The 21,017-nt window shown below is 54.7% G+C and overlaps 2 protein-coding genes across 3 annotated transcripts in view; both read right to left on the minus strand.

Annotated features, from left to right (window-relative positions):
• TFEB (transcription factor EB) overlaps window positions 1–6,111 on the minus strand; it is a 53,884-nt gene extending 47,773 nt beyond the window's left edge. Inside the window, exon 1 of one of the 2 annotated variants that reach the window (XM_074397781.1) lies at window positions 6,025–6,111. In XM_074397781.1, coding sequence (XP_074253882.1) covers window positions 6,025–6,044 — 20 coding nt within the window. In that variant the 5' untranslated portion in view covers window positions 6,045–6,111. Of the gene's footprint in view, window positions 1–5,244; window positions 5,501–6,024 lie in introns of those variants that run through there. The other variant, XM_039467795.2, reaches the window with a different exon arrangement.
• Window positions 6,112–7,908: 1,797 nt separating this feature from the next.
• On the minus strand, window positions 7,909–18,710 carry PGC (progastricsin). The gene is made up of 9 exons (XM_003922992.3): window positions 18,557–18,710; window positions 16,292–16,442; window positions 16,029–16,146; window positions 14,931–15,049; window positions 13,964–14,163; window positions 11,509–11,628; window positions 10,768–10,915; window positions 8,882–8,980; window positions 7,909–8,177 (listed from the first exon to the last, which is right to left on the minus strand). Exons 1-9 carry the CDS (start codon window positions 18,613–18,615, stop codon window positions 8,025–8,027), a joined length of 1,167 nt encoding a protein of 388 aa, XP_003923041.1. The 5' UTR covers window positions 18,616–18,710; the 3' UTR covers window positions 7,909–8,024.
• Between the last annotated feature and the right edge of the window lie 2,307 nt (window positions 18,711–21,017).

The following is a 21,017-nucleotide window of genomic DNA, read 5'->3' on the forward strand; positions in this document are numbered from 1 at the left end:
ATTCCAGAAAATAAACAAACAAACAAACAAACAAACAATGATGCCTAGGCCCCTCTCCAAGAGATTCGGATGCAATGGTGCTGTCTAAGAACTCTCCAGGTGATCATAATATCCTGCCAGGCTGCAATAAGGTGGAACAGCCCCCCAGTCTCTTGGAAGGGTGTGCCCTGATGGAGAGAAAGATTTGCTTACATGGAAGGAGCAAGGAAGGGCTAAGAGAAGGGAATATGAGCCATGGGTTTCTGGATGGATCATCTGGTGGGATCCCTGGATTACTCCTACAGCACCACATCTTACTTTGGGACCACCACTGCATGCGTAAGAGCCAACCAGGTGGCCTGCATGGCCAGAAAGCAGGTGCTAGAACTTACGGAGCCAGGTGGCTATCCCCATAAGAAAGCTGGACAAAGGACAGGTGGCCAGACCTCATTTCTCCTCCTTAAGCTCACACTTAAGAGCCAGGAAGGAAAGCCAGTGATGACCTTGCCCGTTGCCTCTGCTCCTCTTGGCTGCCTTCTGCTCTCACCCACGACTTTGCCACTCCACAACAAAGCATTTCCTGTGGGCATGATAAGTCCCAGATCCTACCCTATCACTGCGATTTTATCTCTGCCCTCAGTGACATCACAGCCAAGGGGATCTGTATCTCTGGTACAGAATGGAGGAGGCACAGATGGTTGGAGGGCAGGGGACAGCCACACCTAGGAGTGCGTGGTCAGTGGCCAGGCCAGTTGCTACCCAGGGAAACCCAAGGGGCAGGGCAGGGGTGATACCAATGCTGCAGGCATTGCCAAGCCCCCTGCACCCTCTTGTTCAATGAGGAGGGAAGGCTGGTGTGGCGGGACAGACAGTGGTTGAAGCCCCACGTAAAGCATCACATCAGAGGACATTAGACACATGCGAAGGCCTGTTTGCAACCCATAGGTCTCTATTCCTTCCCTAGAGCTCTGCATGCCTCTATTTCCTCACTTAAGAAGGAAAAAGAACTCACTGAGCCATAAGAGTTCATTAGGTGCTCTTCAAAGTACTGCATGTTCATCAGCACCAGCATACTCAGCCCTCACCACAGCACTAGTAAGTGGGTGCTGCTGTAAGAACCCCCACTTTTTAGGTGTGGAAACTGAGGCACGCCGGGGTTAAGAAGGTTGCCAAGGCTCACACAGTGGTAAGTGGCAGAACTGGGACTCCGAGCCACATAGCCTGGCTCCAGAGTCCATGCTCTCAACAACCCCCTGACCAGGCGACACAGATGACACCAGGTGACACTCAGTGCTCAATATATGGTGGCAATGGCTGTCCCAAGAAAAACTGCCTGGTTGCTCCACTGGGCCCCGTCTTCAGCTAAAGCTCAATTCTGTGGACTGCAGCATCTCCCAAACACCCCCAACAACCCACCCCCCTCACCCCTTCCTTTCTGAAGTCTCGTCCTCCCCAGTGTCTTTGGCAAAGATTTGTAAAAGGTTCACTTTGCAGGGAATCCCACAGATGATCCAGATTCACAGATATGGAAACTGAGGCTGAATAGAGCAGAGATAGGCCCAGCCACACAACCAGTCGGAGGCAGGGTGGGGTCTCTCAACTCCTGGTCCAGTGCTCTTAGGACTTCCACTGCCATCCCATTCTCACCCAGCGGTCCCCACAGCCTCTTCTGCACATCTGATTAAACAAGTGCCTGCTGAGGGCTGCACTGTAAGTTAACGGACGTGGACTGCATGGCACAGAGCCGTCAGTAAGGAAGCCTCCTCCCTTCCTGGGCGTCTGGGGCTTCCAAAGAAGCCCACGAGGTCTTGCCTGAATCCATCTCCCACCCTGGCCAGTCAGGGCAGGTTCCAACTGGGGGTCCTTTGGTCACTCATGCTGGCCGCTCAGAAGAAAGGCCAGGAAACAGGTATGGTGCTAGAACAGGGGACTCAGCAAGTTCACACCCTGCTTTTTTTTTTTTTTTTTTTTTTTTTTTCATACAAATTCTTTTTTCAATTGAATCCAGGTCTCACTATGTTACTCTGGCTGGTCTCGAACTCCTGGACTCCAGTGATCTTCCCACCTAGGACTCCCAAAGACCCACCCTGCTTAGAACAGGAAACTATGGCTAGAGAAAAGAAGGTCTCCAGACCACCACACCCCCATCTTTCAAGAGAGAACTCCTAGGAAACCCTTTGAAGAAGTGGTTTTCTTTAGGGACTGAGAACACAGACTCTGGAGTCAACTGGACCTGGGTTAAAATCCCAATCCTGTCACTTCCAGGCTGTGTGATTTTAAGTAACTTGCTTAACTTCTCTGAGTAAGTGTAATGCAAACAGTAATTCCCACCTCACTCCAAAGAGTAAACACACAGTAAATGTTGGCAACTATTGTATAAGAAATCTTATTATAATATTGTTATTACAGTAATAGCATAAGAGAAGAGCTGAATATTCTATGAATATAATCTTGTTTTATTGTTACATTCTTATAGACACACATTCACAATTCATCTATACCCATATTCCTAGACACTTAACCACACACACAAACTCACAACCATTACCCAAACCCCACAGCAATGCAGAAAGCAACCTCGTGTACGCACCACATAGCGGGCACTGCCGCCCCCTTAGTCCTCACAGCAGCCTGTGAGGTGGGGGTGTTTTCATCTCCCGCCTCTCAGATGAGGATCCACACAGCACATGCATGCATACGTGTTCACAGCATCCTGGGATGTGGGCATTTCTGGCAGCTCTGAGACCCATGAACTCCCTCCTTCCGATCAGAGGAGGCCAGCCCAACTGCCATGGTCATCTCCAGGGCAGCCCCAAGCTGGGCCCCAAGTGCTGACTGCCCTCCATCCCCAGGACAAAGGCCCAACCTGGTTTTCATGACAGCTGTGGCTGGGGAAACCCCTGTTGCCGGGAGAAACCGAGTTGACTTTGAAAAGGAAGAGACAGAAGCCAGGGGGTGGCTGGGCCACTCCCTGTGGGGGCAGGTGCTAAGTCACTCTATAAACTCTGGCTAACGATGCAATCACAGCCATAAACAGAGCCCCAGGAGGGCTCAGGGCCAGAAGCTGGACCCTCAAAGGGCAACCAGGCTTGAGGGGTGGGCGTCCCCTTCCACCTACTTCCCTGCTTTCCAGAAACAGGCCCAGCAGGCCTGTGGCAGCGCATGTGGGACTCTGGAAGGGCTCCTGCCTGCCCTGGCCCACTCCCTGCCCACCTCTGACTGTGAGTCACCAGGCCATTAGCCCGCAAAAGCCCAGCTGGCTCTCTCTGGGTTCAGTGCTAAGGTGGCCCCTGCCCTATCCCCTGAACTCCCCAGAACCAAGATACCTGGGTCCCCATTTGGCTCTGCCTTTTGGAGCTGAGTTGAGGCCTGCAGCTGTAACCGGCCTTGTAAACGATAAGCAGCACTGGCTTCCCTCGGGGAGGAGCAGAGCATGGAGTCACCCAAACAGCCCTGCCCTTCATTGACACCCTCCAGCTCCCAGCTCTCCGGGCCCAGCGGCCAGGAGGCAGAGGGAAAGAAGGGAGCCAGGCGAGCTGCTCATGGTCCTGGGGCTAAGGACACCGGCATGGTGAAAACATACCATCAGGTTAGCAGGCAGGGACCTCAGGGCAGCTGACCGTTCCCCTTCCTCTGCCTCTGCTGGCCGGCCAGGAATTATTGCTGGCTGTCCCTTCCCTCCCCGAGGGGAGGCCTGAGGGCTGTCTCCCAGTTGGGACACCAAGTACGGCGTTCCAACCCAGCTGCATCCGCATCTGGCCACCCAGGAGGAACCCAGAGACCAGCCGCACACCTCATCCCCAGGTGCCCAGGAGTACCAGGTCTGGGCCAATGGAATCTCGGCCAGGGCGTGGGCAGGGGCCTGAGGCCACACCCCAGAGGTGTCACTAGGGGCCTGCATCGGTCTTGTCACTTTCCCTGAGGGATGAAGTAACCCCTCACTCGGGATGGGGAAAAGGCAGAGGATGGGAGCTACGCAGTAGTAATTAACCTGCACTTTGCCAGCAAGCGCCAGGCCAAAAACTGCGCTCAAGTAGAGTACAGAAACTCCACACTGAACGGTCCCCAGAACAGACAGGCGAGAGAACGACGGCTAGAGCTGTAGGGGGTTCGGGGAAAGGCGCAGCGGCCAGGGGCTGGAGGCGGGCTGGAGCCTGGACCCAGTAGGGTTCCCGCAGACGAGTCCCGCCCCGGGCGCCCCCTCTTCCTCCCCCGGGGCGCGGGGCTGGAGAGCGCCAGGCGGCTGCGGCGCGAACCTGCTCGCGAAGCCCGGAGCAGTTCGGGGCAGCCGTGCGTGAAGCCGGAACCCCGCGCGGGGAGGGGGCGAGGGGTGGGGGCCGAGCTGGCATCTGCCCGCTGCCTTCCAGGAGGCGAGTGGACGCGCTGGGCCAGAGCTGGTCGGAACAGCCAGGGGGTGGGCGGCGCGGACTCGGGGGATCAGGGGGAAGGGGGCGTGTTTTCCGGGATTCGGGACCGAGACGGGGGAGGAGGAAACTCGTGGGGCGGGCCGGTGGCTGGGAGCTCCGGGGGGAGGCAGACAACGGGGTGCACGGAGGGAGCGCTCCGGGGTTGGTGATCCCCAGGGTCATGGAATAACGCACGGGGAGAAAGAGGCTGCCCAGGGAGGGACTCGAACGGACAGGGCCAGGGGCAGCTTCTTCCAGAGACGGAGCTGGAGGAAGGGACGGGGAGGGAGGGAGAGATGGTACTTCCACCCGCCCCCCCAGCGGTCCGGCCCCCGGGGCGTGGCGCCGCTCCGGCCCTCCCACTCCCCCGCTGGCCTGGCCAGACTCGGCCCCCGCACACCTCCCCTACCTCCGACCCCCTCTCCGGCCTCCCGGGCCCCGGCCGCGTCTGGTGGAGGGGAAGTGGGCGCGGGGCCCGCGCGTCCCTCAAACTTCTTGCAAGTTCACTCCCACGCCTCCCGCCCCTTCGACTCCCAGCTCCGGGCCGGGAAGGCCCGTGCCCGCCCTGCCCCTCCCGCCCGGTTACATAAGGTAGCGGAGCAGCCGCCCCCGGCCCGCGGCTGAAGGGAGGGGCCCAGGGGGTCCCGGCTCGGCGGGCAGCGCCGCTCGGGCCAGGCGCTGGGCGCCCGGGCGCGGACGAACCGCGGGGTGGGTGGCGGCGCGCACCGTCCCGCTCCCCTCTCCTGCGGGCATCCCCCACCCGCCCACCTGTCTCCGGGACCCACTGGATAGGGGCCAGGGAGCCTGGGTCGTGGGTCTCGGACCCTCCTCGCGCCCCTCGCCCCCCGGCCCCGCTCACCTCGCTCTGAAGGTCAATCTGTCCGCCGCCCGCGCCCCGCGGCTCCGGCAACTTGTCTCAAGTTCGGGTGCCTGGCCCACGAGCTGTGCCCGCAACCTGCTCCCGGGCTGCTCCGGCTCCGCGCCACCAGGGAGGCCCGCCCCGTCCGCCCTTCCCGCCGCCGACGGCGCCGCGGCCGCTCCCTGCGTCCCGCCCGGGCCGCCGCCTCTGCTGTCACCGAGCCCCGCGCCCGGCGCCCGGGCTCGGCTGTCACTCCGCGCCCACTTCCCTCCGCGCCCAGCAGAGGGCAGCACCCGCCCCGCCTCCCAGCCGCTCTACTGCGGCGCCCACTGGGAAGCGTAGTCCTCGCTGCAGTCCCGCTGGGTACGCCGGGATTTGTAGTCCCGCTCAGCGGGCCAAGGCTTACAAAGAGGCTCTTGTTCGACTTCTACCCCTTTACAAGTTTTCTTTCTCCTCTCAGTAATGTCCCAAACCAGGGCTCACTACGATACATTCTGTGGCCTGTCCGACCCCCTAGAAGGAACCTACAGCCGGCTGTCCTTCGGCAGTCTAAGAAAGATACAGGGTCCCAGATGGTATGCTGTTGCCATAGAAACTCCACTCGTGGCAAATTCCAGTTTCTCTCCAGGAGTGGGGTGCAGGACCTGAATCTTGCGCTTTTATCCCTGCCCATGATCATAAGGGGCAAGGCCGGGGTGAGCCTAGTGAAGGACAGGGTAAAATATGATCGTAGAAGGCAGCCTGCCCCTATTATGGGTTATACATTCATGCCCCACTCACCAGCTGCAGCTTGCTGTCATGTTGCTGGAAAGAAATTGTCCGATCTCCGTTCATGTCACCTTCCCTTGTTGGAAGTCAACAAGGTGCGGAGGCATCATTCTCTTTCTCCTCTTCCCCGCCCCTTTTTCCCAGTCTCCTCCCCTGCCCCTCCCCCACTTTCCTTCTTTCCTTTTTTTTTTTTTTTTTTTTTTTTTTTTGAGGCGGAGTTTAGCTCTTGTTACCCAGGCTGGAGTGCAATGGCGCGACCTCGGCTCACCGCAGCCTCCGCCTCCTGGGTTCAGGCAATTCTCCTGCCTCAGCCTCCTGTGTAGCTGGGATTACAGGTACGCGCCGCCATGCCCAGCTAATTTTTAGTATTTTTAGTAGAGACGGGGTTTCACCATGTTGACCAGGATGGTCTCGATCTCTTGACCTCGTGATCCACCCGCCTCGGCCTCCCAAAGTGCTGGGATTACAGGCTTGAGCCACTGCGCCCGGCCTCCCTCTCCTCCTTCCCCACAACCATGTCGCTCCTAGTTTCGGGATCTTTTGCTAGGAGGCCCCTGAGGAGAACAGCGATGACGTCCAAAGGGACAGGATCCCTTGCTGAGTTGGTTAGAGCACGTAGGCTCAATTTCTCTGTGACTCAAGTACCTCTCCCTCTTGTCCACAGCTGAGAGGCAGCTCTTCAAATACATCCTGGGACATAGGGGTCTGGGTAAAAATACAGTCAGCCTGTCTGGGTGCGGTGGCTCACGCCTGTAATCCCAGCACTTTGGGAGGCCGAGACGGGCGGATCACGAGGTCAGGAGATCGAGACCATCCTGGCCAACATGGTGAAACCCCGTCTCTACTAAAATACAAAAAAATTAGCCGGGCGTGGTGGCTTGCGCCTGTAGTCCCAGCTACTCGGGAGGCTGAGGCAGGAGAATCACCTGAACCCGGTCGGCGTAGGTTGCAGTGAACTGAGATCGTGCCACTGCACTCCAGCTGGGCAACAGAGCAAGACTTCATCTCAAAACAACAACAACAACAATCAGCCTAACCTCCCTGGCCTTCTGAAGCCCCCCAAGAAATAGTTTCTGGTAGCATCACCTTCCTCCATAAAGAACCCCATGACTGTTACAGGTGCACATAGGCACCTAGAATTTCTCAGAAACTTCTACTCCAAACTTGATCAACAGGTGAGGAAACAGCCATCTAGTTCTAGGGGGTGTTAGACCACTAATCACACTGCTAGTAGACATACATGTGGGTCCCAATGTCACTGGGGTATTTCTGGCGGTAGTCCGGTAAATCAGGTCAGAAGAGCATTTTATTTTATTTGTTTAATTTTTTCTTTTTCTTTCTTTTTTTTTTTTTTTGAGACGGAATTTCATTCTTGTTGCCCAGGCTGGAGTGCAATGGTGTGATCTCAGGCTCACTGCAACCTCCACCTCCCAGGTTCAAGTGATTCTTCTGCCTCAGCCTCCCTAGTAGCCGGGATTACAGGCGTGTGCTACCACACCTGGCTAATTTTGTATTTTTAGTAGAGACGGGGTTTCACCATGTTGGTCAGGCTGGTCTCGAACTCCTGACCTCAAGTGATCCACCCGCCTTGGCCTCCCAAAGTGCTGGGATTACAGACATGAGCCTCTGCGCCCGGCCAGCAGAGCATTTTAGGTTGTTAGAGTGGGACCTCTTTGCCCACCACACAAGAACACTCTCCCCCTGCCAACCACCCACCCATGATAGTGCTAGCTTCCCTTTCCAGGGGAAAAGTGTGAACTTTAAGCTCTGAGGGTTACAGAGCCCATCCCAAGCCTTGCCTTGGGTCCCATTTCTCTTAGAATCACTGTGACCCACCAGGAAACTTCCTAGTCCCTCAGAGAAAACTCCCTTCCAAAAACAACAGGATGACCAACATAAAGAACAACTATTTATTTTTAGAGAAAGTCCAGAGTCCAGAAAAGGAAAGCTGAATCCATAGTGGCGAGACAGAGTCAAAAGGAAGAAGGAGCCCATGCGTCCAGGCAACAGGTCTAGGCGGCAGTGGCAAAGCCCACCCTGTTGTTACCCAAGTCGTAGACGGAATAGTAGGACCTGAGGAAGACATCCCCGAGGATCCACAGGGGCTGGCCGTTCTGGGAGGGCAGGTAGGTGGGCTCGACTCCCACGGTGCAGTAGCCATTGTTCTGCTCAACACAGAAAGGCAGCACTCATTCATTTGTTCACACATGCCCTGCTCAGCTCAGAGCCCCGGTCTGGGAGAACAAGTGCAGAGCTGAGGGAACCAGGGTCTCTGCTTTGAGGGGTCATAGCCAACTGAGCCACCAGAGCAGAGCTGGTGGGAGGATTTCTGGAATAGGTACATTCAGGCTGTGGTGGTCCTCAGCAGAGCCTCCTCTCCCCATGGTGGGAAACTTCTCTTCCCACAGACCTCCCTCCTGCTCCCGATTTGGAGCACGTCAGCCTGGTGGTTCAACCTTGTAGCCAAACTAACTTGGATTCAAACCTCAGCTGTATCGCCTTGATTCGGTTACTCAGCCTCTCCCAACCTCGAAGGTTTCATTTGTAAAACAAAAATGAACATCTCCCTCATCAAATACTGTGACAATTAGGTGGAATCATGAAGCAAAGTGCTTTGTACAGTGATCTGCCCTGGTAAGTGCCCGGCAAAGAGCCCAGTGCCTCTCCCCACTGGAATAGTCATTGTCATAGATGACAATCTTCTATTTCATAGCCTTGTTCCAGAGAAAGGGATTTAGAATCAATGAATGGGAAAGTGCAGCACGGAGTTGGAAAATGGTATAAGGCAGGAGACCCAGCATTTCCAGCTCCCCAGCCCTTACTCCCACCCCCACTCGTGATGGCTCAGCCTGCAGGGACCAGGACTTACACTGAGGATGTAGGAGGAGGGCGGCAGAGGGAATTCCACACCATTGATGATGAAGGTCAAGGTGGGCAGATTCTGGATACTGTTACAGTTCACGAGAAACTGCAAGAGGAATAGGTCCCTGTTGGCTCATCTTCTCCCTGATAACACCCACCAGCCCCATCATCTCAGCCCCTGGATTCCAGGCCTGAGCCCCGGACCCAAGCCCCAAGCCTGTTTTTGGACTAGAGAATGCAGCCCCAAGGGAAAGTCCTGTGTAGGTCATGCTGGCATTACACCATGGACTCATAGAGTGGGTGTGATTTGGAGAGATCCCAGAGCCTCCCCACACCTCTTGCCACAGTTTCCCATATTAGAGCTTGAACCTCTGCTCTTTCTCTGCAAGTGCCCGTGTGTGTGTGTGTGTGTGTGTGTGTGTGTGTATACACATAAATATATATAAATGGCTATATATATACACACACACATATACACACATGTATACACACATATATACACACACACACAACCTCTGTTCATTCTCTGCAAGTGTCCATATATATGTGTGTATATACATACACACACACACATACATATAAACACACATATATATACACACATATACACACACATATATATGTGTATATATATATTTTAGTAGAGATGAGGTCTCACCATGTTGGTCAGGTTGGTCTTGAACTCCTAGCCTCAAGCAGTCCACCCGCCTTGACTTCCCAAAGTGCTAGGATTACAGGCATGAGCCATGACACCCGGCCTGCAAGTGGCCTTTTAAAACATAAAGATCTGGCCAGGCACGGTGGCTCATGCCTGTAATCCCAATACTTCGGGAGGCCGAGGCAGGCAGATCGCTTGAATCCAGGAGTCTGAGACCTGGCTGGGTGACGTGGCGAAACCCCGCTACCACCAAAAATACAAAAATCAGCTGGGCATGATGGCGCATGCCTCTAGGCCCAACTACTCGGGAGGCTGAAGTGGAAGGATTGCTTAAACCCAGGAGGAGGAGCTTGCAGTAAGCCGAGATTGTGTTACTGCGCTCCAGCCAGGGCGACAGAGACGCTGTCTCAAAACAACAACAACAACAACAAAAACACATCTGCAGAATGAGCACCCCATTGGTCTCCAAAATTAAAGTGAATGGTAGTGGCGTTGGGTTAATTAGACAAACCCTTGGCTGGACCCAGGACAGACAGGCGCAGGGGAGCACGGCCCTGTGGCGGGGAGGGAGGTGTGGATAAAGGGTCAGCCCGGGTTGTTCACATACTCAGCCCCACATTCCAGTCATTTTGCTCTTATCCCAAAGTCCAGCTAGGGTTTCATCTGTTTCTGCTGAGTGACTGCAGCTCAGAAGAAATTCCTGCCTAATAGTAACTGCCACTTGCCTTCAGCACAAGCATCTGGCCCCACCTGAACAGGCTTCCAGGCCCTCCGCCTGCCCCCAGCCCCAGTTGTTAGTCCTCGAACCTCCAGTGCCTTGGGCAGCTAGAGGCATGGAGGTCAAGAGTTAGGCTTTTTTTTTTTTTTTTTTTGAGACAGGGTCTTGTTTTGTCACCCAGGCTGGAGTGCAAAGGCGAGATCATGGCTCACTGCAGCCTCCACCACCTGGGCTCAAACCATCCTCCCACCTCAGCTCCCAAGTAGCTGGAACTACAGGCACATGCCACCGCACCCGGCTAATTTTTCTATCCCTTGTAGAGACAGAGTTTTGTCATGTTGCCCAGGCTGGTCTTGAACTCCTGGGCTCAAGCAATCTGCCTGCCTTGGCCTCCCAAAGTGTTGGGATTACAGGCGTGAGCCGCAGCACCCAGGTGGCTATTCTTGTGTTGCCAGGAGAAATCCTGAATGCCTCTGGACCGATCTCCTGGAGAAGGGGACATGCCTGCCAGTCATACCTGTCCATACTCATCCTCCTGGGCCCCTGTGGCCTCCAGAAAAGCACTCATGTACTGCTGGGGCACAGTGAGCAGAGAGGTTCCTGTGTCCACGATGGCCTGGCAGCCCTCAGAGCACCAGCCAGAGGCCTGGCCGCCAATGAGGAACCTGAATGGGGAGAAGAGGGGCAGCCTCAGGACACCCCTGGTTCAGGGTGTAGGGGGGAAGGGGGCAGGCTTTCCCCACCACCTCGGGACAAACAGCTACAGCTTCTTTCTTGAGGAAAGTGAGGACCCTGCAAAGATCAATCCAGCTATTCCCCTGCATCATGCCACGGGACCTATCCCTTAAAAGTGTCAAGGAAGTTTCTAAAAACAGTGAAAACCAGGGCCACTGATTCATTGTAAGGACTCTGAGCAAATTAGTCACTAACACACCCTCAGTTCTAATCTGTGAGCCCATGGGGTTGGACTGCAGGGTCCCTCATGCTCAGGAGCCCAAGCCCTGACCCTCCCTATGCTGAGCTGGGTTTTGTCACTCCTGCAGAGGGCAGTTGCGGCTTTGTAGGAGTAAGCCTCAGGGGTCCTCTGCCCCATCCAGAGCAGTGCCAGATGTGTGTGTGTGTGTGTGTGTGTGTGTGTGTGTGTGTGTGTGTATGTGTGTGTGTATGTGTGTGGGTGTGGGTGTGTGGGTGTGGCATGGGGTTCCTGGAAGCCCACTCTAAGGAAGTGCCACATCCCCGGGGCCCACCACAGACTCACTCCTCAATGCCAATCTGCCAGTAGAGCTCCTGGGTGACAGGTGCCCAGTAGATCTGCCCGGTGTACAGGCTGCTGTCCACACCCCCGAAGACAACCGCTCCCCCGCTGGAGCCCTGCTGGCTGCAGGAGAGAATGGGAAGGCTAAGTCAGGGAGTGCCACAGAAAAGAACCTCCCTGCTGCGCAGTCACCTCCACAGAAACAGACCTCCTTCCCTGCTCCAGACCCGGGCTCCCTGAGGATGGAGCTAAGTCTCCCCTCAGACTGGGATTCCCTGGGGACAGGGCTGTGTCCCTTAGACTGGGGCTTTCTGGCTGGGCCTTGGAATTCCCAGTGCCTCAGGCTCCCAAATGATGCCGACCTCTGGGGGAGCCCTGGTGGTTGGGACCCCCACCCCACACTCTGCTCTCCTCTCCCCTCCGCTTCCTGCCTCTGGTAGACCTGTCACCGGGAGCCCCATCCAGGCCCAGTTTGTTACTTTTCTGCTAAGACTGGAGACAGGTTGGGCCTTGGTGAAGGGGGTAAGGACATTCCGTGTTTGTTCCAGAGGCTTCCCTCGTAGCTGGGTGGAGCTGCTCTGTTTACACGCAGAGGAATCATAAACAGATGCGGAGAAGGAGTTAGCAATATTAGTAACAGGGTGAGGTCCTTGAAAGTCAGATTCCCCAGATTGGTCCAATTAAGCTAACAGTCTCTAGAAAGTGGCTGGCTAATTCTGAAGAAGAAAAAAGAAAAGTGGGCTGGGCATGGTGGCTCACGCCTGTAATCCCGGCACTTTGGGAGGCTGAGGCGGGCGGATCACAAGGTCAGGAGATTGAGATCATCCTGGCTAACGTGGTGAAACCCCTGTCTCTAGTAAAATTACCAAAAATTAGCTGGGCATGGTGGTGCATGCCTGTAGTCCCAGCTACTCCAGAGGCTGAAGCAGGAGAATCGCTTGAACCCAGGAGGTGGAGGTTGCAGTGAGCCGAGATTTCGCCACTGCACTCCAGCCTGGGTGACAGAGCAAGAATATATCTCAAAAAAAAAAAAAAAAAAAAAAAAAAAAGAAGCCGGGCGCGGTGGCTCAAGCCTGTAATCCCAGCACTTTGGGAGGCCGAGGCGGGTGGATCACAAGGTCAAGAGATCGAGACCATCTTGGTCAACATGGTGAAACCCCGTCTCTACTAAAAATACAAAAAAAATAGCTGGGCATGGTGGTGCGTGCCTGTAATCCCAGCTACTCCAGAGGCTGAGACAGGAGAATTGCCTGAACCCAGGAGGCGGAGGTTGCGGTGAGCCGAGATCGCACCATTGCACTCCAGCCTGGGTAACAAGAGTGAAACTCCGTCTCAAAAAAAAAAAAAAAAAAAAAAAAAAGAAGAAGAAAAGAGGAAGGAAGGCCGATGGCGGTGGCTCACGCCTGCAATCCTAGCACTTTGAGAGGCTGAGGTGGGTGGATCACCTGAGGTCAGGAGTTCAAGACCAGCCTGGCCAACATGATGAAACCCCATCTTTTAAAGAAATAATAATAAATAAATAAATAAGAGGAAGGAAGAAAAGGAGAAAGAGAGAAAGGAAGAAAGAAAAGAAAGAGAAAAAAGAAAAGTGGGTGCCAGGCTGCTCATCCCCACCCACTGCCCGGCTCACTAAATGGCTGCACATGCTTGTGCTGACTGGCAAGGATAAGAACCTGCTGGAGGTCTGCGGTGGACCTGGACCAGAAGACTCCAGGACCAGGCCAGACCAATAGATTAAAGGAGATGAGGCTGGGCGCGGTGGCTCACGCCTGTAATCCCAGCACTTTGGGAGGCCGAGGCGGGTGGATCACGAGGTCAAGAGATCGAGACCATCCTGGTCAACATGGTGAAACCCCGTCTCTACTAAAAATACAAAAAATTAGCTGGGCATGGTGGCGCATGCCTGTCATCCCAGCTACTCAGGAGGCTGAGGCAGGAGAATTGCCTGAACCCAGGAGGCGGAGGTTGCGGTGAGCCGAGATTGCGCCATTGCACTCCAGCCTGGGTAACAAGAGCGAAACTCCATCTCAAAAAAAAAAAAGGAGATGAAGCAACGAATTCCTATGCAAAAGAGGGATACAGGTAGAAAACATTGGGTCAGAAGGAAGTGAGCAAACTGCCCCACCCGCTTCTCCAGCAGGAGGCCTATCCAAGGGCTGCTGAGGATCAGAGTGACAAAACTCAGGTCAAAGTTCAGCCCCTGTAGAAGAGATTCCGCCCAGCCATGGAATGCAAAGAAAAGTCGGAGTAGACTAGGGACAGGTGCAGGGGCGGGGTCTGGTGGAGTGAGTGGGAGAGGATTCAGAAGCCCAGGGCGAAGGCCCTGGAACAGGACTGACTGGAGCCAGATGCCCGCTGGGATGCCTCCAAACCCCAAAGCACTGAGCACTGAGCCTCAGTTGTCCAGGGCGGCCGGGGAGCACCCTGGGAGTTGGGGAGCAGCAGGCCGGTTGCTCACTTGCTGAGGTAGAAGCTGAAGACAGGGCTGGTGAGGACATCCTCCTGCAGCATGCCCTGCATGGCTGTGGTGGCCCCGCCCACAGACAGAGCAGGGTAGGCCAGGCCCATGATGCCATCAAACTGTGCGTAGATGAAATTGGTACCAGGCTCATTCTCACTCAGGCCGAACTCCTGGTTGGGGACCTGGATGCTCTGGACCTAACAGGGACACAAATGAGAGGAGGTGACAAGTCTGACTCCACTCACCGCCCCCAGGTTCCCCTAGAGACTCCTCAAGCCTCTGTTCATCCCTTCCTCACCTCTGCCTCTTTTTGACAGGTGTTGTGGGAGCCACCTCTCTCAGGCAGCCTTGCTTGACTGCCACAGCTCACCTCTCCACCCACCTCCTTCTTCTCTGAACTCCCCAGGCCCTACACTCCTTTTTTATTTTTATTTTTTTTTGAGACAGAGTCCCACTCTGTCACCCAGCCTGGAGTACAGTGGTGTCATCTCGGCTCACTGCAACCTCCATCTCCTGGGTTCAAGCAACTCTACCGCCTCAGCCTCCTGAGGAGCTGGGATTACAGGTACGCGCCACCACACCTGGCTAATTTTTTTGCAATTTTTAGTAGAGACAGGGTTTCACCATCTTGGCCAGGCTGGTCTTGAATTCCTGACCTCATGATCCACCCGCCTTGGCCTCCCAAAGTGCAGGGATTACAGGCCTGAGCCACTGAGCCCAGCCTGCCTGACACTCCTTAAAGAAAAGGACCATGTCTCTCTTGTTCAGCATGGTTCCCCAGTGCCTGGCACATGGTGGCCACCAGTGAGTATTGGGGGAGTGACTGAATGGGTTCATCATGTCCTGCCTTCCTGTCCTGCACACGAGGACACCAGCATTCCACCATGTTTCAGGAGGCTCCGTCTAACTGTCCCCTCCTGCTTGTAGCTCACGGCCCCAGCCTCCACTCCCCATGCCCACTCACAGTCAGGGTGTCATAGCCAAAGAGGCCGGTGAGGCTGCCGCTGCCGTACTGCAGAGAGAAGGTCTGCCCGTTGCTGGAGTAGGTGGAGGATGCACTGGGGTTGAAGCGGGAGTGACTGGCTGCAGGGGGAGTCAGGGCATGGGGAGTCAGGCCAGCCGGTGCTCTCACCTCAGCCTCTGTCAGGCTGTGCTCACATCCTGGGACCTCAGCACCCCAGACCACAGAGTCAAGGGGTGGCCAGCCAAGGCTCCCAGCACAGGAAGGCCCATGAGAGCTGGCCAGCCTTGGCCCCAAAGCCCCTTCTGACTTACAGAATCTTGGGATGCCCCAGGACTGTGGCCTCCCTGGGGACAGGGTTGCAGAGAACCCAACTCTGAGTCCCTGGCCCGTAGCGGAGCACCTGGCTCACAGCAGTGCCAAGTAATTACTCATCAGATGAAGGAGTGAATGGGCCTGCACCACCTCCCAGCATTCCCCCAGCCCTCCAGGGCATCCCCAGGTGCCCCCGCCTTCACTCATCAAGAAGCTCGTCATAGCATAGAGTGGGGCCATCGAGGGACCCCCTTGGGCCAGAGGTGTCAGGACCCAAACCCCAAGGCTTCAGCAGGAACCAGGGCAATCTTAAGAAAGCAAACACTACCTGTCTCCCAAAGCCACTATAGTATGGAGCCCACATCCTATATTCTGTTGTGTCTCTTGGAGACACTCAGTGAGAACTTAGCAAATAGTAGGGTGGAGCAGAATAGAATGGAGTGGGATGAAATGGACTGGAAATTAGTCACATGGAATGGAATGGCACTCCCCAGAGGGAACAGAATGGGGAGAGTGGGATAAAAGGGAGCCGGGGGTTAGGGGCTGGCATAAGCAAAAGGATACATATTGGTCAGCAGGGAAGGTAAAGGGGCCCTCCAGCTGCAGGACCAGCATCTTTCCTGTGGCTTAGGTATGCTGTGTGGCCCTGCACATGTCCCTGGTCCTCCCCAAGACTGAGTTTCCCTCAGTCCTGAGCTCCCTGTGGGATCTGTGGGACCCTCCCCAGAACCCTCTGTCAGTGCCTTGCCCTGCCCACCGCCCCTCTCTGCCCAGCCCAGCACTCACTGCAGGCCTGGCTCTGGCAGTAGACAGAGGGCACCCACAAGTTGGAAGAGCCGGTGTCAAAAAGGACCAGGAAGTTCTGGGGTGGAGTCCCAATGCTGATCTCACCAAAGTAGGCAGCCTGGGGGCCATGGAGCAAGCTGTTAGTTCCAGAGGGATCCGGGGGGGCCCCAGGCTTTTCCATGGGCAGAGCAGTGAAGGGACCTGCCTCTTCCCTCCAGCCCACACCAGAGAGAAGACTATCCTCAGGAAGGTTCAGGACTCACATCCATGTAGTCCATGGGCTCGTAAGACACGCTGAGGTCACTAAAGTGGTACTTCCCAGCAGGATCACGCTTGTGGGTCTTCAAGAACTCCCGCAACAAGCCCTTCTCCTTCATGGTCTCACGGATAGACTTAAATTTCTTCAGGGGCACTCTACAGAAGGGTTGTGTATGAGGCAAGGCCCTCCCTCCTTCCTCTCTTCCAAGTCCTCTGTTTCTCTCTCTCCATCTCTAACTGCATGCTTCAACCTCCCTGCCACTCTGTTCCCCCTTGTCTGTATGTGTGTGTCTTTCTCTCTCCTTCTCCCTCTCAGCCTTTTTCTCTCTGTCTCTGTCTCTCTCTGTGTGTTTCTTCCTCCTTTTGCCCCTTCATCTCTTTCTTCCAAAGCTCTTTTCAGCACTTGCTCCAAGATTCAGAAAACCGTTCATTTCACCCATGCATGCTCCCCTCGTCCCATCTCAAGGATCCTCCGAACTCCCTGACCCTTTGCTGTCAAATATTCCATAGATTCCTCCTCAGGAAAGGAATAGGGACTTTAGGCATTACCCTTTGCAGGATATGTAAATTTTTTTTTTTTTTTTTTTTTTTTTTTTTGAGACGGAGTTTCGCTCTTCTACAAGAGTAGTCACCCCTACCGTCTCTTGTCACCCAGGCTGAAGTGCAATGGCACAATCTTGGCTCACTGCACCCTCTGCCTCCCGGGTTGAAATGATTCTCCTGCCTCAGCCTCCTGAGTAGCTGGAATTACAGGCACCCGCCACCATGCCTGGTTAATTTTTTGTATTTTTAGTAGAGATGGAGTTTCATTATGTTGGCGAAGCTGGTCTCAAACCTCTGATCTTGTGATCTGCCTGCCTTGGCCTCCCAAAGTGCTGGCATTACAGGCATGAGCCGCTGTGCCCAGCCCAGGATATGTACATTTTTTTTTTTTTTTTTTTTTTTTTGAGACGGAGTTTTTGCTCTTGTTACCCAGGCTGGAGTGCAATGGCACGATCTCGGCTCACCGCAACCTCCGCCTCCTGGGTTCAGGCAATTCTCCTGCCTCAGCCTCCTGAGTAGCTGGGATTACAGGCATGTGCCACCATGCCCAGCTAATTTTTTGTATTTTTGGTAGAGACGGGGTTTCACCATGTTGACCAGGATGGTCTTGATCTCTCGACCTCGTGATCCACCCACCTCGGCCTCCCAAAGTGCTGGGATTACAGGCTTGAGCCACCGCGCCCGGCCGATATGTACATTTTTAAGAGATTTCAGAGGTGGCACAGTTCATCCCAGAGTTCCTTCCTGTGGTGGCCCTCAGGCACCTGGCCCCAGCTGGATGTGTCAGAGCATGGAGCAAGGGGAACAGCACGAGCTGGGACTCAGGACATAGGGTCCTAGTTCTGTCTCTGCTGCTAATTGCATGGCCTAGGCCCCATCACTGTTGTTCTCAGGACGCCAGGACCATGGGGAAGTTGAGCTGGGTGGTCTGGAGCACAGATCAGTTCTGGGATTGAAACTTACAAATCATGGTTTCTGCCCCTTCCTATAGGCTCAGTCACCCCCCTTGGCTCTCTCCTTCCCAGACTTGCTTGCTGCCATTGCCTGGGAATCTCTAGGGGTTCGCTCTGGCCTTGCTCTAGGCTCCAGAATTCCTGCTTAATCCCCATTCCCTGGGCACTCTGCGTTCTCCAGAAATTCTCTGCTAAACCCCTCCACCCCTCAGAAAGTACTCTTGGATAAAGAAACAACAGACAAGATGGCAGGCTGGGAGGCTTCCTGACGGCCTGTGAGCCATACCATCTACTCCAGAGTTTTCTCCCGACCCCTCAGGGTATAGAAATTTATATTTACTGGTGTTTCTGCTTGGATGATTTTGGCATCTGCCAGTAAATTTTCGGCCTTAAGGCAATTTTTAGAAAGGATTCTGGATAAGATACCCCTTATCCAGAAAGGATTGCTCCCTTCTGCAGGAAGAATCCACACCTGCCATAGAGGGGCTGCTTGGGCAGTAGTCACCCCTACCGTCTCTGTTTTGGGTCTATCTTTTCCTCATCAGATAGGGGAAGGGATTAGGCTTTTCCCTTTGATGGGAAGTTTCCTGTAGGCAGGGGCTGTGTCTCCTTCCCCCCACGTATCTTGTCCAACATTAGCAAAGGAAGGCTTCCCTTCCCCTAGCAGAAACCCCAGAATAAAGACAGGTAGGGTGTCCCCGGGTGCAGCTGTCCTTTGCAGGGCTTAGGCTCCCACCCAGCTTCCCTGTACAAGCAGCCAGGTCCCAGACTCACTTGACCACAGCTGCCTCCAAGAGCTGGAGGCAGACGAAGGCCACCACCATCCACTTCATGATGCTGGTCGTGCACTGGCTGTAGAGGAAGAGCCACTCCGAGTTCTGCGGTCGAAGTGGAGTGAAGACCTGGGCACTCCTTCCCCTTTTATACCCCCAGGATCTAGCCTGGTCACTGCATCCCTGCCCTGGGTGTACCCTGTGCTTTGTGTATCAACTGTTTCTGTGTATTTTTCCTTCTTGAGAGTGGCTGCAACAGACTTTCATCTTATTGACTTTTTAATTCAAGCATCAGAGGCCAGGGGTGCAGGCGATAAGAGAGAAAGTTGCTGTAAGATGGAATGGCAAAGATTACGACTTGTCCGCAGACCAGAGGCATAATGTGTGCATTTGGAGACGAGGGCCAGAAAAAGGTAGAGGCAGAGTGCTGACATAGATAGGATCTATAGGCAGGGCTTCTCAACCTCAGCGCTGTTGACATTTTGGAACAAATAGTTCATTGTTGTGGGCCCCATCCTGCGTACTGTAGAATGTTTAGTAGTATCCCCGGCCTCTACCCACTCCATGCCAGGAGCAGTCCACCCATTGTGCCAACCAAAAACATCTTCAGGCACTGATAAATGTCTTCTGGATGAGCAAAATCGTTGAGAACTGCTGGTTTATAGATTACGTACTTGGAGCTTTGACTCAAGGCAGCACCCTCAGACCCTCAGGGGAGGAGATAGGGGTGTCGGGGGGGTCAGGAGGTCAGTAGCTAGGATGCTGGTTCTGATGATGGTGGTGGTGAGGGTGGTGCTGATGGCGGTGTCTGGAGTGCTGGTGCTGGTGGTGGGGCTGGGATGACAATGGCTCAAGTCACAGCTGTTTGAGCAGCTTCAGAAGCTTTCAAGGTCCAGCAGAACATTTGGAGAAATGCTTGTCGTAATTTCGCAAGTGCTCAGGACCCATTCGTAGAGTAAGCCGCACCTGCTTCTGGTTGTGCCTCTTGTACCAGCCTGGATCCGAGGCCTGGAGCAGGGGCATAAGAAGAGGGACAGGCCCCTGCCCTGCTGCTGTTCCTCGTTGTCTCTTCTGCCCTGCTGTGTCCCTGCCTCTGGCTTCAGTTCTCCTAAAGTGCCTATGTCTCCCATGACCCACTCCCAAGCCCTTGTGCAGCCCCCAAGTCTGATTTGTCGGTTCCTCTATCCCTCATCCCCAGCCCCCACCCCTTCTCCTACCTCCCCAACTCCCCACACCACTTCCCAGCTCCCAGCTTCCCATTGCCTGAGGTGACCTGGAGCTGGCCTAGTGCCTGCTCACCTGGCCCACAACAGCTCTCCATTTTGGAGTGAGTGGAAAAAAAAATCCCCATGCCAATAGCCTCTCTGTCACCTTGTACCCCAAACTCAGGGCTCCAGGCAGATTTGTCAGGTCCTCAGGCCCCAGGCAGAAGGCCAGGACCAGATCTGCTAAACACTGATATCATCCAGCCAGTGGGGGATTTTCCACCCTGGCCACTGCTACCCACTGCCCAGCCAGATCCCTGGAGCTTCCCCAAGCCTCGTGATGGGGGAGGGGAGGGAGGACTGGCAGTCAGACCTACCTGATGGTGTCACAAGCCAACTCAGCTCCCATTCCTCCCTGCTGTCCCCAGAGGTAAATTGGACGCTGAGGTGAAAGACAAGATAGGTAGTGCCTTCCCTGGAGTTGGGGGAAATATGCATATTTGGAAGAGCAGAGAAATGAAAGTTACAAGGATTGGCCAGGTACGGTAGCTCACGCCTGTAATCCTAGCACTTTGGGAGGCCAAGGTGGGCAGATCACAAGGTCAGGAGTTCGAGACCAGCCTGACCAACATGGTGAAACCCCGTCTCTACTAAACATACACAAATTAGCTGGGTGTGGTGGTGGGCACCTATAATCCCAGCTACTCAGAAGGCTGAGTCAGAAGAATCACTTGAACCTAGGAGGTGGAGGTTGCAGTGAACCGAGATTGTGCCACTGCACTCCATCCTCAGTGACAGATTGAGACTTTGTCTCAAAACAAAAAAAAAAGAAAAGAAAAGAAAAGAAAAGAAAGAACGTTATAGGATCATTGGAATCTAGCCAAATCCTGTAATACGGCAGAATTCATGGGATCCCCTAAGTTGTGTGAGGCACCCAGATTCCCCAACATGGGCTTTAGGGTCCCTTTTCTTATCTGGTAGGACTCCAGGAGTCTGGCTGCTGCCAGCCTAACCTTCCTGAAACACCCAAGTCACACCGAATCCCTTCTGAGCGTCCCTGACCAACTGCACCAAGCTAGGGCATCCCTGCTTGGCTGCCAGGCCCTGGAGGTCTACAGCCCCTGCCTGCCCAGTTGATCTTCTGATAGCTCAGTCAGTTTCCTCAGAATCTCAAACATCCCAAGTCCTCTCCTGCCGGTAGTCTGCCCTGCCTGCCGCCCCCGCCATATCTGAAAAGCTCACTTTTCTCCCTGCTAC

The sequence above is a fragment of the Saimiri boliviensis genome, chromosome 4, assembly GCF_048565385.1.
Source record: "Saimiri boliviensis isolate mSaiBol1 chromosome 4, mSaiBol1.pri, whole genome shotgun sequence".
NCBI lineage: Eukaryota > Metazoa > Chordata > Mammalia > Primates > Cebidae > Saimiri > Saimiri boliviensis.

Bases quoted from the DNA above. Each gene is read 5' to 3' on its own strand.
- PGC (XM_003922992.3), bottom strand. From the start codon at position 18,615: ATGAAGTGGATGGTGGTGGCCTTCGTCTGCCTCCAGCTCTTGGAGGCA. The intron at 16,147-16,291 runs GTGAGTCCTGAA...CATGGCCCCCAG, and splicing joins AGCCCATGGACTACATGGAT to GCTGCCTACTTTGGTGAGAT. The intron at 8,178-8,881 runs GTAAGTCCTGGT...TGTGTTGAGCAG, and splicing joins CCTCCTCCTACATCCTCAGT to AACAATGGCTACTGCACCGT.